Source organism: Paralichthys olivaceus, chromosome 10, assembly GCF_024713975.1.
Source record: "Paralichthys olivaceus isolate ysfri-2021 chromosome 10, ASM2471397v2, whole genome shotgun sequence".
Classification (NCBI taxonomy): domain Eukaryota; kingdom Metazoa; phylum Chordata; class Actinopteri; order Pleuronectiformes; family Paralichthyidae; genus Paralichthys; species Paralichthys olivaceus.
Genome location: NC_091102.1, coordinates 12,151,363 through 12,163,690, shown reverse-complemented (window position 1 = coordinate 12,163,690; position 12,328 = coordinate 12,151,363). Strand labels below are relative to the sequence as shown.

The following is a 12,328-nucleotide window of genomic DNA, read 5'->3' as shown; positions in this document are numbered from 1 at the left end:
TCTGATCTGTTCACAAGGACAAACACGATTTCTCTTTCACTCTCCCACTCATATACAGTCCGTCCTCTGTCTTTTTTATGTTATTGACAGTCTTTCTTTTTGTCGTCAATCTCTTGAGTGGCAAGCACCGGCTGCTGCAATTTCCAATATAGACGACAGCTCCTGTAATCTATTCACCACACAAATGACTGCTTTAATTATCAAGCCAAATTGTTACTTCCTTTACTTGTTAAAATATTAGAAAAAACAAGTTCTGTGACGTCCTACTCATCCTATATCTGAAATGCTACGAACATAAAGGGCAGCTGTGGCCATGGGTGTAGTGAGTCCATTTACCAAAAGGTTGGTGGCTCAATCCCCGGCTCCTCCAATCTGTGTGTTGAAGCAGTGACAAGACTGAACCCCCAAATTGTCCCTGATGGCTGCTCTGGCATGTGTGACTGGTGTGATGGAAAAAGCAGTGTGTATAGAAGTGCTGTATTAATGTGTGTGTGAATGGGTGAATATGTTCTGTAATGCGCAATATGCCATGTGTGTTCACATTGTCATTGTTTTTTGTCCAAATCATATCCAGCAGTATCTAATGGTACAATTCACCATGGAGATAGACATTATTGCAATTGTGTGTGTGTGTGTGTGTGTGTGTGTGTGTGTGTGTGTGTGTGTGTGTGTGTAAACTGCAGTATGTTAATTTGCTCTCAACATAATTTCAAAAAGACAATTTTCATTGCTCTGCAAGTTTTCTGCAATGAATGCTTGTAATGCCACATTAGAAATCCTGGCCGAAATTATGTCCTATTGTTAACTTGCTTTCCCATTATCACATTATCAGCTTATACAGTATAAAGGCTCTGGTGTAGCTGTGGGTGCTAAAGCAATTTTCACCCTCTGATTCCACCTATAGCTACGCCTGCAGCTTTACACTCTCTTACCTCAGCAAGCCCCTTTCCTGTATTTTTTAAATGCCTCGCTCTCCAGCATGGTTATTGTAATTCTGCTGTGTGTGATGCTGCAGCCACGTTCCCAAAACCGTAGTATTGAAACAGGGTGACATTGTGACGTTTTTGTAAGTGATTGCGCTGCGTGGTTCCTGCAGGTTTAGACACACAGCCATTTCTGGGGCCTGTTCCTCTACCCTCACACAACGGGCCTGCTATTCTGTCCCTGCTGCTGCAGAAATCCTTTAACCTCTACTGTCACTGTCCCACTGTGCTGCAGAGTTTAGCTCTCGTTGGAATGCATCTGCCACGCTGCAGCGAGGGTGCAGATCTGTCAGGCCTCATTGCCACTTAATGAACAAACATATTTCTGATAGATTCTCATCTTTGGTTAAGAGGAAAAGCCATCTGCACCAGTTATGCAAAATGGATCGGAACATCAAATATGATCATGCAGCCCTTTCTTTCCAGGTGCAAGCCAAAATCACAGCAGCACCAAAACACACTTTGCCAAAGACTCACACGGGTTGCAGTTGACGTAACCATTATGGATAAAATCTTCAAGTCTTAATTAATAGAGGGATTTAGGCACTTATTAAGGATTAGGCCAAGATTTCTCTGATGTATAACTCGCAATTATTATTCTGTCATATAAAGTAAGGCGCTGAGTGTTCGAGAATATTCAAGCATAATTTCACACATCGCTGCCCCTGCATCACATTATGGTCATACAGGAAATGTGGCATGTGTGATATTGTAGGTTTCCTGTTTTATACACAAGGTGATGATGAATTTGTAGTAGCAAGGTTGTACACGGGCATCCAGACACGCCGGTCACATCACAAATCTTCGATAATACGTGCATGTAACTTTGCAGCCACACTCTTTGGTGGTGATTTAAATGTGTTTGTAACATACAAATGGACAGTAGTTAGCATGTACAATGATTTAGAATAAAGTGTGAATGTAGATGTGGATTAGGGTTTTTTAATTTGGGTTATTACTTTAAAATGTTTACATGCGCTGATGTTCAGAAAACACATCACTTTCCTCAAACTGTACAATACTGCAGCTCTTCTTTTCAGCCTCAGCCGCTAGGTGTGCATTATGCAAATGTGGGCTATCATATGACATCATAATGGTGCAGAATTATCTCCCATACTTCAGGGGTTTCAGGTTTCAGGGGCTTGAGGAGCATTTTCAGTGGGGAAGAGAAGCTTCCTGTACCATGAACTTTGGAGACTTGTTACACACACAAAAAACATGTATATATCACACTTAAAGAAGAAGAGAAATATGATACGCTGGCCTGTGATTGGGTGATGAAAATATGTGTCCTTTAAAGAGGGGGGCAGGTCACACTAATGTCAGTCAGTAGAAAAGCATTTGCAAGACATATAATCTCTCTTACATTTTTCAGGTTAGCTCATTTTTGATTTGCTAGATTCCTTTCACATTTCTTCCTCTTGACTTTTGGGGTGCCATTTTCAAAAATTTGCTGCATACATGCTGATATATGTTAACATTCCCCATGGTTGTCCAGCTGTGGTTGTCCAGGTGTGTGTGTGTGTGTGTGTGTGTGTGTGTGTGTGTGTGTGTGTGTGTGTGTGTGTGTGTGTGTGTGTGTGTGTGTGCGTGGTGGGCGACATCAATTTGGTGTGCTGGTTGACCTGTTCATTGTGAAAGATGTAAGAAACTTGGAGGTTGGAGGGACTTTTCATTACATCACATTATCTGTCCTGTGTGGGCTGTGGAGCTTGGCCTGAGTTGTGTTTAGTCAGCAGCCTCTCTGTTGGAAGGATGTTACTTTAAAAAGGTTTTGTTGCAAAAAGGGGAATTCATCTAGTCAAATAAAACCCCTGTAAAAAGAATGTCAAATAAGCAATCTGTCTTAGTATACTGTAGATTGGGTTTAGTAAATTGTCAATGTTGTTACCATGTTTATTATGTTTTGGTATTGTTAGGCTGTTTGGAGTGCAGTGGTAAGTCAGTGTATGTTAATATAGCTGCATGACATTTGGGGTTTATGTGTGCTCAAGCCTTTCTTATCTGTGCTGAACCAGCAGCAGGCAGAAGCCACTTCAGGCATTTCAGGTCTTGTGTTGTCAGCAGCACCCATACAGATGACATGGGAGCGTGTATGTTGGTAGTGGGGTCTGCTGCCGTGTGTCATCAGTTTCTTTAGGGCCCTGGCTATTGACACAAGCAAACAGGATCTGATTCAGCTGTGGGACCACGGGCAGATCAGACCTGATAGGCTCATTGTAATAGCAAATAAAGGCTTTGGAGGCCCTGTTGGTACAGGAAAGCTGCTCGCACATTGTCCCTGTCCTCTCCTTCCACGCTAAGCCTGGTACCGACCAAGGCTGGGCCCACACCCGTAAAATAAGCACAGGGCCCCGTTTAATGGTCACTACTGATGTGCTCAGGCCTGACGTGGCAGATCATTATGCTGAATGGATGTGTCATTTTCTATGTAGAGGTCAAGTATGGAAAATGCAATGAATTACACAGAGCAGTGAGCACTCTCTATCCATGGCTAATGTGAGCTACATTTACAAATGTTTCATTAGACCAGGGCCTATGTTGGCACGCAGCCCTGTGCTATCACAAGCTAATTATGGATATATTGAATCCACATTCATAATAGTCTTAATGAGTCATACAGAATAAAGTGCTCCAGTAATAAAAAATGTAATTTAATAAATTGACTTTATAAATATATGATAATAATATACTGAAAAACTAGTGTGAATGACCTAATGATTGTACAGCTGAGTGTAAGCTGCAACCAATTTGTCAAGCGATAGGAAAGACCTGGAGAAGAGTGCTCCATGCATGGAGCTCTGGACTGCCTCTCCATAGTAAAGACAACAGCAGGGTTATGGCAGGCATGCCCCATCTGTGATAAGCTCGGAGCAGCTCTGAAGATCAGTAGTGACAGAGACCTCTGTGACTTATGGCTGCAGCAGATGTCTCTCTTTGCTATGCTTGATCAAGATCATAGACTATCTAATCAGTATTAAGACATGCATAGCTATTAGTTTTAGCTGTTTGTTTTTTTTCCCTTGCCCGGATGTGCCGCAGTATAATGAGAAGCTTGCAGCCCAAGATGAAGTCGCTGGACTGGAGAAGATGACACACTGCCAAACAAAACAATTGGATTATGAGATTAAAAGACAGAAGACGCATAAATGATGGGCCAAGAATAGTGACATTTGCAGGAGCAGGAAATCTCCATCTTCATTGAAAAGGAAAACAAAACACTTTGGTTTGTATCTCTGCAAATTATAATACTTTGCATTAGCATGTGCTACATATGCATGGTCATTTTTTATCTTATAGGCTTATGTATGTGTTTTTCCGTTGTTACGAGTAAAAATGCATATGTTTGTCTTTGTATTTTACAGTTTTAGTCCCATTTAAGCACCTTTTTGTGGGTGTTTTTGAGTCAGACTGTGGCCTTATGCTGCCAGAATACATCCAGTGGGCGTGAGCTGCATTTACATATTTAAATGTTCACATTTTCATCCTCTCCTCCCTCTTTTAATGTGTGTTTCCATATGGATTACCCTCCTCCTTTTACACTTTTACAGCATGTTCTCTCTTTTGCATATTTGTAGCCGGAGTGATTTCAAATTTGTATCAGGAAGATTGTTTGAATCATCTCTCCCTTTGTTGTAATCCCTTTTTGCATGCATGTGAGCCTCTCCCTCTTCTCACTGTTATTATGTATCCTTCCTCACTAGTACAGTACACTTAAGGCATAACCTTCCTTTCACTGCCGCTCTAGATGTTAAGAGGTAGATGTATTTGTGCAGAAATTGTTCATAATTGTTCACTCTTGTGGAAAATGGTGGTCCATCTTGTACCTCTACTTTGTGCATGATTTATGGTTTCATTTGTGAGAGAACACTTCGTATTGTTGGTGACATTCAGGGTGTGTGTGCATTTCTATGAAGTTTAGGTTAAATTTGTTGAAGACTTCAGATCTAAAAAAAAAAAGTGTTACCAAGGCCTTCCTCATAAAATTAATTATGTGGCGAAAACAGCCCCTGAATTAATTATGTCCTCCCCTTTACAATTTGAACATATCTACTGTTGAAATACAATTCACATACAGCTGTTTCAAGGAAAGTAAGAATGGAAACAGGGGATTGGTTGGAATGAAGGGCTGAAATTGGCAATTTTCATGTGACTAAATCTCTCAGCAGGGGTATTTGTCACACAGAGGCTTGATGGATCATCTCTTTTTGTAAGTAAATCAGTGGTGTGGCCGCTCTGTCTCTGTCCTGCTCCCAGTATGTGCACAGTATGTGCACTGTTAGCTTGTTGGTGTTTGTATCAGGAATAAAAAGACACCCGAGGGGATCCCCCTATTGTCATTACTGAGTCTGCATCTTGATGAATGATTACAAACTAAAATGTACTTGATTATCTTTGGTTTACGGGGAAATTAGCCTTCTTTCTTAAAGGAGATATATTATACCCATATTGTGGTTTGTAATTTTGGTTTGTTACTTGAAAAGGCTTACATGCTCCAATGTTCAGAAAACTCATCACCTATCTCATACTGTCCATTGTTGCTGCTCCTCTTTTCAGCCGCTGTCTGAAATGCTTGGTTTTAGCTCCTGTCTCTTTAAGATCTTTTCCATACACAAATAACCTAACAATTAAAGGTACAGTGTGTAGAATTTAGTGAAATCTAGTGGTGACATTGCATGTTGCAGCTGAATGCTCCTCACCTCACCCTCCCCTTCCAAACATGAAAGAACCTTTAGTAGCCTTCAGTTGTCATAAAAACTCAAAGGTTGTTTAGTTTGTAGACTTTTGAACAAATATAAAAAACATGGCGGCCTCCGTAGAGAGGACCCCCTTGATGTAAATATAAAGTATTTTAATATAAAGGGACCATTCTAGGGTAAAGAAAACTACAATTCAAACAATTTAGATGAAACACATTAGTGAAAACATCACAAGGATTATTTTACATTCAATTTTAGCCAATAGATCCCTTTCACCGAAATCTTCCACACTGGACCTTTAAGTATAAGCCGATTGACATCATAAAGTTTATGAAGGAATTTAAATAAAAGAAAGTGACAGTGACAAAAGTAGTTGCTCTAATTATTTGTTAATTGTGTGGTTTTACCAATATAAATTCTAAGGCATGCTTTATAACAAACACATGATCTCTGTTTGTGCAGATTAAATAAAATACTTTTAATAGTTCTATAAAAATAGCAGCTATAAAGACAAATATTGACATTTTTTGAGAAACCTTTTTTAGCTTAATTAGCCTACACTAACACAAACTAATGGTATTTTCCCAGGAACCCTAGTGTAGAGCTTTGTGCTGCTTGTAAGTTAATCACTGCGGTTCAAGTGCAGTTTGTCATTTAAACCTTCTGTTGGCATTTTCTAACTGATACCATCCTCACCACATCTACTCCGTATTGCCGTATTTGCTGTGGTATGTTGCTGTTAATGCAAACTTAACATTTCCCTCAGCTGCTTTCCATTAAAGCCTTTCCACCGATTAACCCTCTGAGGATTTTTACCATTTTTTCACACTACATAGAGGCACAATGTATTTGTCCTGAATGGAGTACTTTGTTAGCTGCACTACAGTCGACACCAGTATTTGGTTTATACATGACAAAATGTGAACACGTTCTGTGCTAATTTGTCAGCGGGTTGGTTTTAAATATTTCATAAGGGGAAAGTTATCAGAGGATACAGCCACAGTGAGCTGCAGGCTTTTTATTGTGGTTTGTGCAAGTCACCACAACATCAAACCTTCACCACACCACGAAAGTATAATAATAATATATTTCAGGCGTCTTTGACACAAACATTTCTTTTCTTATGAATACAAGTCGTGTTATCTTTTCTCATTTGCACACAGCACAAGATGTTATCAGGGTCGCTCGTGGCACTGCAGGGGTATCCCAGCCACATGAACAAATGTCATTACATTGAGGAAACTGGACAAAGCAGTTTTTCTTTTCTCCTGCTCCCTCTCACTGCAGTCAAGATTCACATATCCACAACCGAGGTGGAGGAGAGCGGTGGAGGGTAGAAGTTTGGGGGAGGGGTGAGCAGAGCGTGTCTGTAGCCTGGAGGGAAATCTCAGTTCACCCTGAAGGCACATTGGAGAGTGAGTGTGAAAAGTAGGCTGGCCTCTAGCACTGTGGGGTGACTAAACTTCCTCAGACAGGTTTCAAAAGAAGCTGGTGTGTGTGTGCGTGCTGGTGGTTGTGAACGTAATTGACCGTGCTAATGGACATTAAATGGGACAAGTAAGGATAGCAAGGCCCGCTTTCCACCATCTTTACATGGACTTATGGTGAGTGAGGCCTTACTGCCAAGGTAGTGGTGGTGTGTGTGAATTGAAAAGGAATTTCCAAGGTATGAAAATGAGTGTCTGTACCAACATTTTTCTGTGTAACACCATGACTTATGAGTGTTTTGATCCAGTGCTTGGAGCGATAGAGCTGTGCAAGTAATAGCTTTGCTCAGGCCAGATAATTAGTCAAATGCTGATTTCTACTCAACTCCCATAGGAACAGTGCCACCTAGGCTAAATAGCACCAACTGAAGTGGTGCTTGTCTCTTTGTGTGGGCTGGAAAAGTAGCAGTACCATATACTGTGTGTGTGTGTCTACTCTAAGTCATAGGATGTAAATTTCCTCTGTTTTTAAGGTACTTGTGAGCGAACATTTTTTTTAGATTCAGCTTGTTTGCTGTGCTTTTAGCTTCAATGTTGTGCTATTATTAACCCACAGGCCACAATGCAGCCCGGAGCGAGCTGTCAAGCTGTCAACCTGCCAACCTGCAGCTCTCACATTGACTTCACATTTGTCGTATCTGTCAATAGAAGTCCGTAAAGTTCTCTCTAAGGAGAATGTATATGTTTTTTGTTGTTGTTTGTGCTCAGGAGCTCCAGTTTGAGCGGCTAACCAGGGAGCTGGAAGTGGAGAGGCAGATTGTGGCCAATCAGCTGGAAAGATGCAGACTTGGGGCCGAGTCGCCAGGCGATGGTAGCAGCAGGTAATGAGAAGATACACACACACACACACACGTACACACACAAATCTGCAGTCCAACACATGGCTTTTTCATCCTTCACAGCAGTGGCCATAGTCCATAGTGTAACCTTATGGCATAGTGAGGAGCAACCCAGTGTGCGTAAATCTGTCCTATTATTTAAATAACACCAATATGCTTCAGTGTTATGAGCTAATAACAAACGTGGTCAAATTAAATAAGCTGAATTTGTCCTGGCAAATTGACCCAAGCTGACACAAAATACAACATATACACAACTGACTCTGTAGTCAATATATTAAGGCAATGTTTATCAGTGACAGCAAGTGAATGTGCATGATATCAGAGTGTTGTTTGCTCAGTGAAGCACTGTCATCAGAGTGAAAGAGCTTTGGAGTTTGCTCTGGGAATTCATTCCCACTTCATCAGCTGAGACACCAGGCTGCCTGATCATCACACCTCAGTGACCACACATTCTGTCCTATCTACTGTGCCTCAGACGTGTCAGGTTCATCTGTAGAAGGCTCAATACCAGTGGGCTTCACAGGCTTGTCATGGAGCAGGTTTGACACCAGTTTTGTATCATCACATTGGTTGGTGGTTTGTCTCAGTGGCACAAATGATGTGAAGATGCACTGATAGACAAGCATGCTGTTGACGTTGACCAATAACAGCTTTGAAAATCTATAGTATCTCTCCAGCATTTTCTATACTGCTATGTTTATTAATGGTTTTCCAGAAATAAGCCACCTAATGCTTGTGTGAGATTCAATATAGAATAAAAGTATCATGGTCAAAAATATAAACAGATATTTAGATAAACAAAAAATGTATTTACTATGGCTGCTACCTTAAGAGAGGTCTCCCAACATCATATTAAAAAGACGTTACACGTGGTTTTAGTAACATTCTTTTATGCATTTTGTTGTATTGGCAAGTGGCCAACACCATTGTGAGCATTAATAATTATGTGCTGGTGTGTCTGTGTCACTGCAATTACCACTGTGCTTGTACTACAAACAACAGTGACTGAAACTGAGCACATCATGTTGGACTTGGAGCTAATAAAAACAACCGTTACTTTTACTGAAATGACTGAGGAGGTGATATGTATGACGTTTGGACTGATTGAGGTAGAATAAGTTTTATGTACTTAAAATGATACCTGAAAATCTCACATATACACTTATACATTGTTTATAAGCATGGACTTATATCTTAAGAAAATGGAAGTGTTATTTTCATATTGTGGACAATTGCCCCTCTGCATTCACTCTCAAGTAGAAGCACTCAGGTTATATGTGGATACATGACACTTATTAGTTTCACAGGGGCTATAATGGAACGATGTGAGTTTTGTCTGGCTTTGATAATATGCCCTATATGCCCTTACATGATGGATTCTTGCACTTTAGCCTGTTTACTTGCAAAATACACCCATCGAATGCCATCAGTTTGCAGTTCTCAGGAATTACAGTGTCCACTTCCCCTTCTTATTTTGTAGAGGAGCAGGTAAAGGGCTGCGTCAAGTGCTGTGGAAAATGTCTAGACACCAAGTATCTGGAAATATACACAGCCTCTTTATTTCAATTCCCTCTTGAAAAAGAACTGTTATTTAGTTTGTTTTAGGCCACAGTGTTTTTGTACATAGCAACACCGTGATCATCTAAAAAGTGACACACTTGCTTTCCTGTGGTGGTTCCATATTCACTCATTCACATGTGACAACTAATGTGTGCCACCTTCACATTCATTTTACTCCATCAAATGACCAGTCTCTAATGTGCAAGTGTTTTTTGTCCAACAGTGACAATTGAAGAGAGCAATCAAACCTATTTCTCAATATACATTTAGTTATAGGTGTTAGAAAAGTTAAAGATCGCTCCACACAGCTGATGAAAACAGAAATATAAAAAAACTTGACTGTATGTCATGGATTGCATTGTTTTTATATTCCCTAGATTTAAGATTATTCTTTCATGATATGTCTAGTAAGTATTACTATAAAAAGGATTAATGATTGAAATGTGAGTATTTTCAATTGTAATTCATTTATAAGGAATCCAGGAAGCATTTTTGGAACACTTTACCTACTTAGCCACTGGAAGAACCAGGATCACAATTTAGCTCCTGAGCCGTGGTTCCTTGCCTGCTTTCTAGTGGCCCAGGAATTATCTGAGTGCAATTTGTTGTTCAGAGCTGATTAGTAAGTCAAAAGCCTTGAGGCTACATCAGCCATACATCGTTCATTCTCACAGTAAGCACGAGTATCAGAATCAGGTGGCAGACGAATCAGAGGTAAAATAATTCTTGTTTTTGTCGACGCTATAATCAGAGTTTGATTGCATCACAGCAGTTCCAAATCAGATCGAGACACTTGTTGCTGATGCATACACAGGGTTTTCAGTAAATCCTTGGGCTGAGATGAGTTACCTAATCCACTGTGTAGCTCTGCAATCAGATTTCTGTTGTCATTCATATTTTCAGTTGTAGCAGAATGTTGTTCAAATCTCTGTTAAAATTTGAGTTTGGATTTAATTATTTTAGATACAAACCTGACAGTTAAATCTTTATTTCACCACTTTTTACTGTTACCACACACACAGAGAGAGGAGGAGAGGTACTCTCTGTGTCATTGGTCTTTGGCATGCAAATGGACACACTTGAAAAAGCTTTCAGAAACACTGGTAAGGTTGAATAATGGCTAAGTGTTCTCTCCATTAGAAATCTGCATTTGTTATCCAGGTTTATTCTATCGGTCTTGTAAGACTACGTTTCCCCTGCACATCTTGTTTCGAAAAGTAGGTCCCTGCTAAATGTTGTAATCACATTTGTCAAATCCATGTTAACGCATTTTTTCTTCTCACTGGGGGGCGGTAGCCGTCCACCCCCTCCCCAGATCCTATAAAGAAAACATGTAACACCATTTTCTCACCTATTTTAAAGCCAGAGAAGGACAAATGAAATCGCTATCACTGGACATTTGTGTGTGAATGGAGATTAGCTTTAACTGTCGAGGTCCCACTGTTTGGGCTCAATAGCTCAGCAGGATGAGGTGACAGGACACCTAATGATTGTGATGGAGGTCATTACATTTCATGACACCTCCAGAGCTGACCACCGCCCTTTCATTTCTGCAAGTACATAGAGGGGAGGCAGTGATGACCTCTGACCAACTCTTTAAAATATGTAACCTCCCACCCAGCCCATCTCTGACTAGCCAGAGGGATTGATGGGGAATAAAGTATCCCATCAGGGTCAGACCTGTTGTTTATCAGCATCTTCAGTTTTACAATCGCTCCACAAAGCCTTTTACCCGGGCAGCCAGTCGATACGCAGCATCCACAGCATCACATTACCATCATGGTATCCATTCTTCTTCTTCGTCTTCTTCTGCCGAGGTTGAGTGGAGCACAACTTGCCCAACTTCCTCTTTTTTAATTGCCTGCGAGCTCATTAAATTCAGAGAGCTGGGGTTCTTCAAGCTCATTGAGTGTCACCTTAGACATTTGGTGCTTGATAGCAATGACCAGCAAATAATGAAAAGAGTTGGAACACAGCTCTGATGTCTCCTGCTTGGCCTCTGTTGTAATAACCAGTCTTGGAAAAATGGCTTTGTATGACTTTCTTCCCCCTTTAGTCAGAATATATTTTCAGAGGTACTTCCATAAACTGAAATGATTAGGTGGCTATTAAGATGTTCGTGTACGATAGCTCATGCCTGCTCTGCACGAAGCTATAACCATTTCAGTGCATTCAGGGAAACAACTCAGTCTTCCTGCCCTAAAGCCTAGTTTATGCTTCTGCGTCACGTCGACGCCGTAGCTACGGCGTAGACGCAGACCCCTACGCCGTAGCCTGACGTGCGCCTCCCAAAAATCCTAACTACGCGGACGTCGACGCGGACCGTAAGCGCTGTGATTGGTCCGCTCAGAACGTAAGTTCCGGCAGTTGCTTTTCCGGTCTTTCTTCCTCGTCGTAAAAACCAACTCCGCAAACGTTTTCTTTGTAGCTTGCGCTTCAACATTTGCAATATAAGCATTTGTTCTTCAATATTGATGAGCTCCAACAACAAAAACAGCTGCTCCACCTCGGTCGCCATTGTTTACTGTTGTTTACTTTACGGAAGAAAAAGCGAGGATTCGGCTATAACCACACAAACACACCGCTACACCCCCTAGCGCCATGGCGGTGAATTGCAGAGCAACGCGTTACCTCGACGCAGAACTTCGAATGCTCAACGACCTACGGCGTAGGTACGGCGTCGACGTGACGCAGAAGCATAAACTAGGCTTAATGCTGACCTGTTTGTGATTATATGATAGCTCTCTGGAATTTTG

General features: G+C 41.0%; 1 protein-coding gene across 8 annotated transcripts in view; it reads left to right on the top strand.

Annotated features, from left to right (window-relative positions):
* pkp4 (plakophilin 4) overlaps nt 1–12,328 on the top strand; it is a 71,735-nt gene that overhangs the window by 22,522 nt on the left and 36,885 nt on the right. For all 8 annotated transcript variants that reach the window (XM_069532235.1, XM_069532237.1, XM_069532233.1 and 5 more), the window contains one exon: nt 7,879–7,991. In XM_069532235.1, coding sequence (XP_069388336.1) covers nt 7,879–7,991 — 113 coding nt within the window. The remainder of the gene's footprint in view (nt 1–7,878; nt 7,992–12,328) is intronic.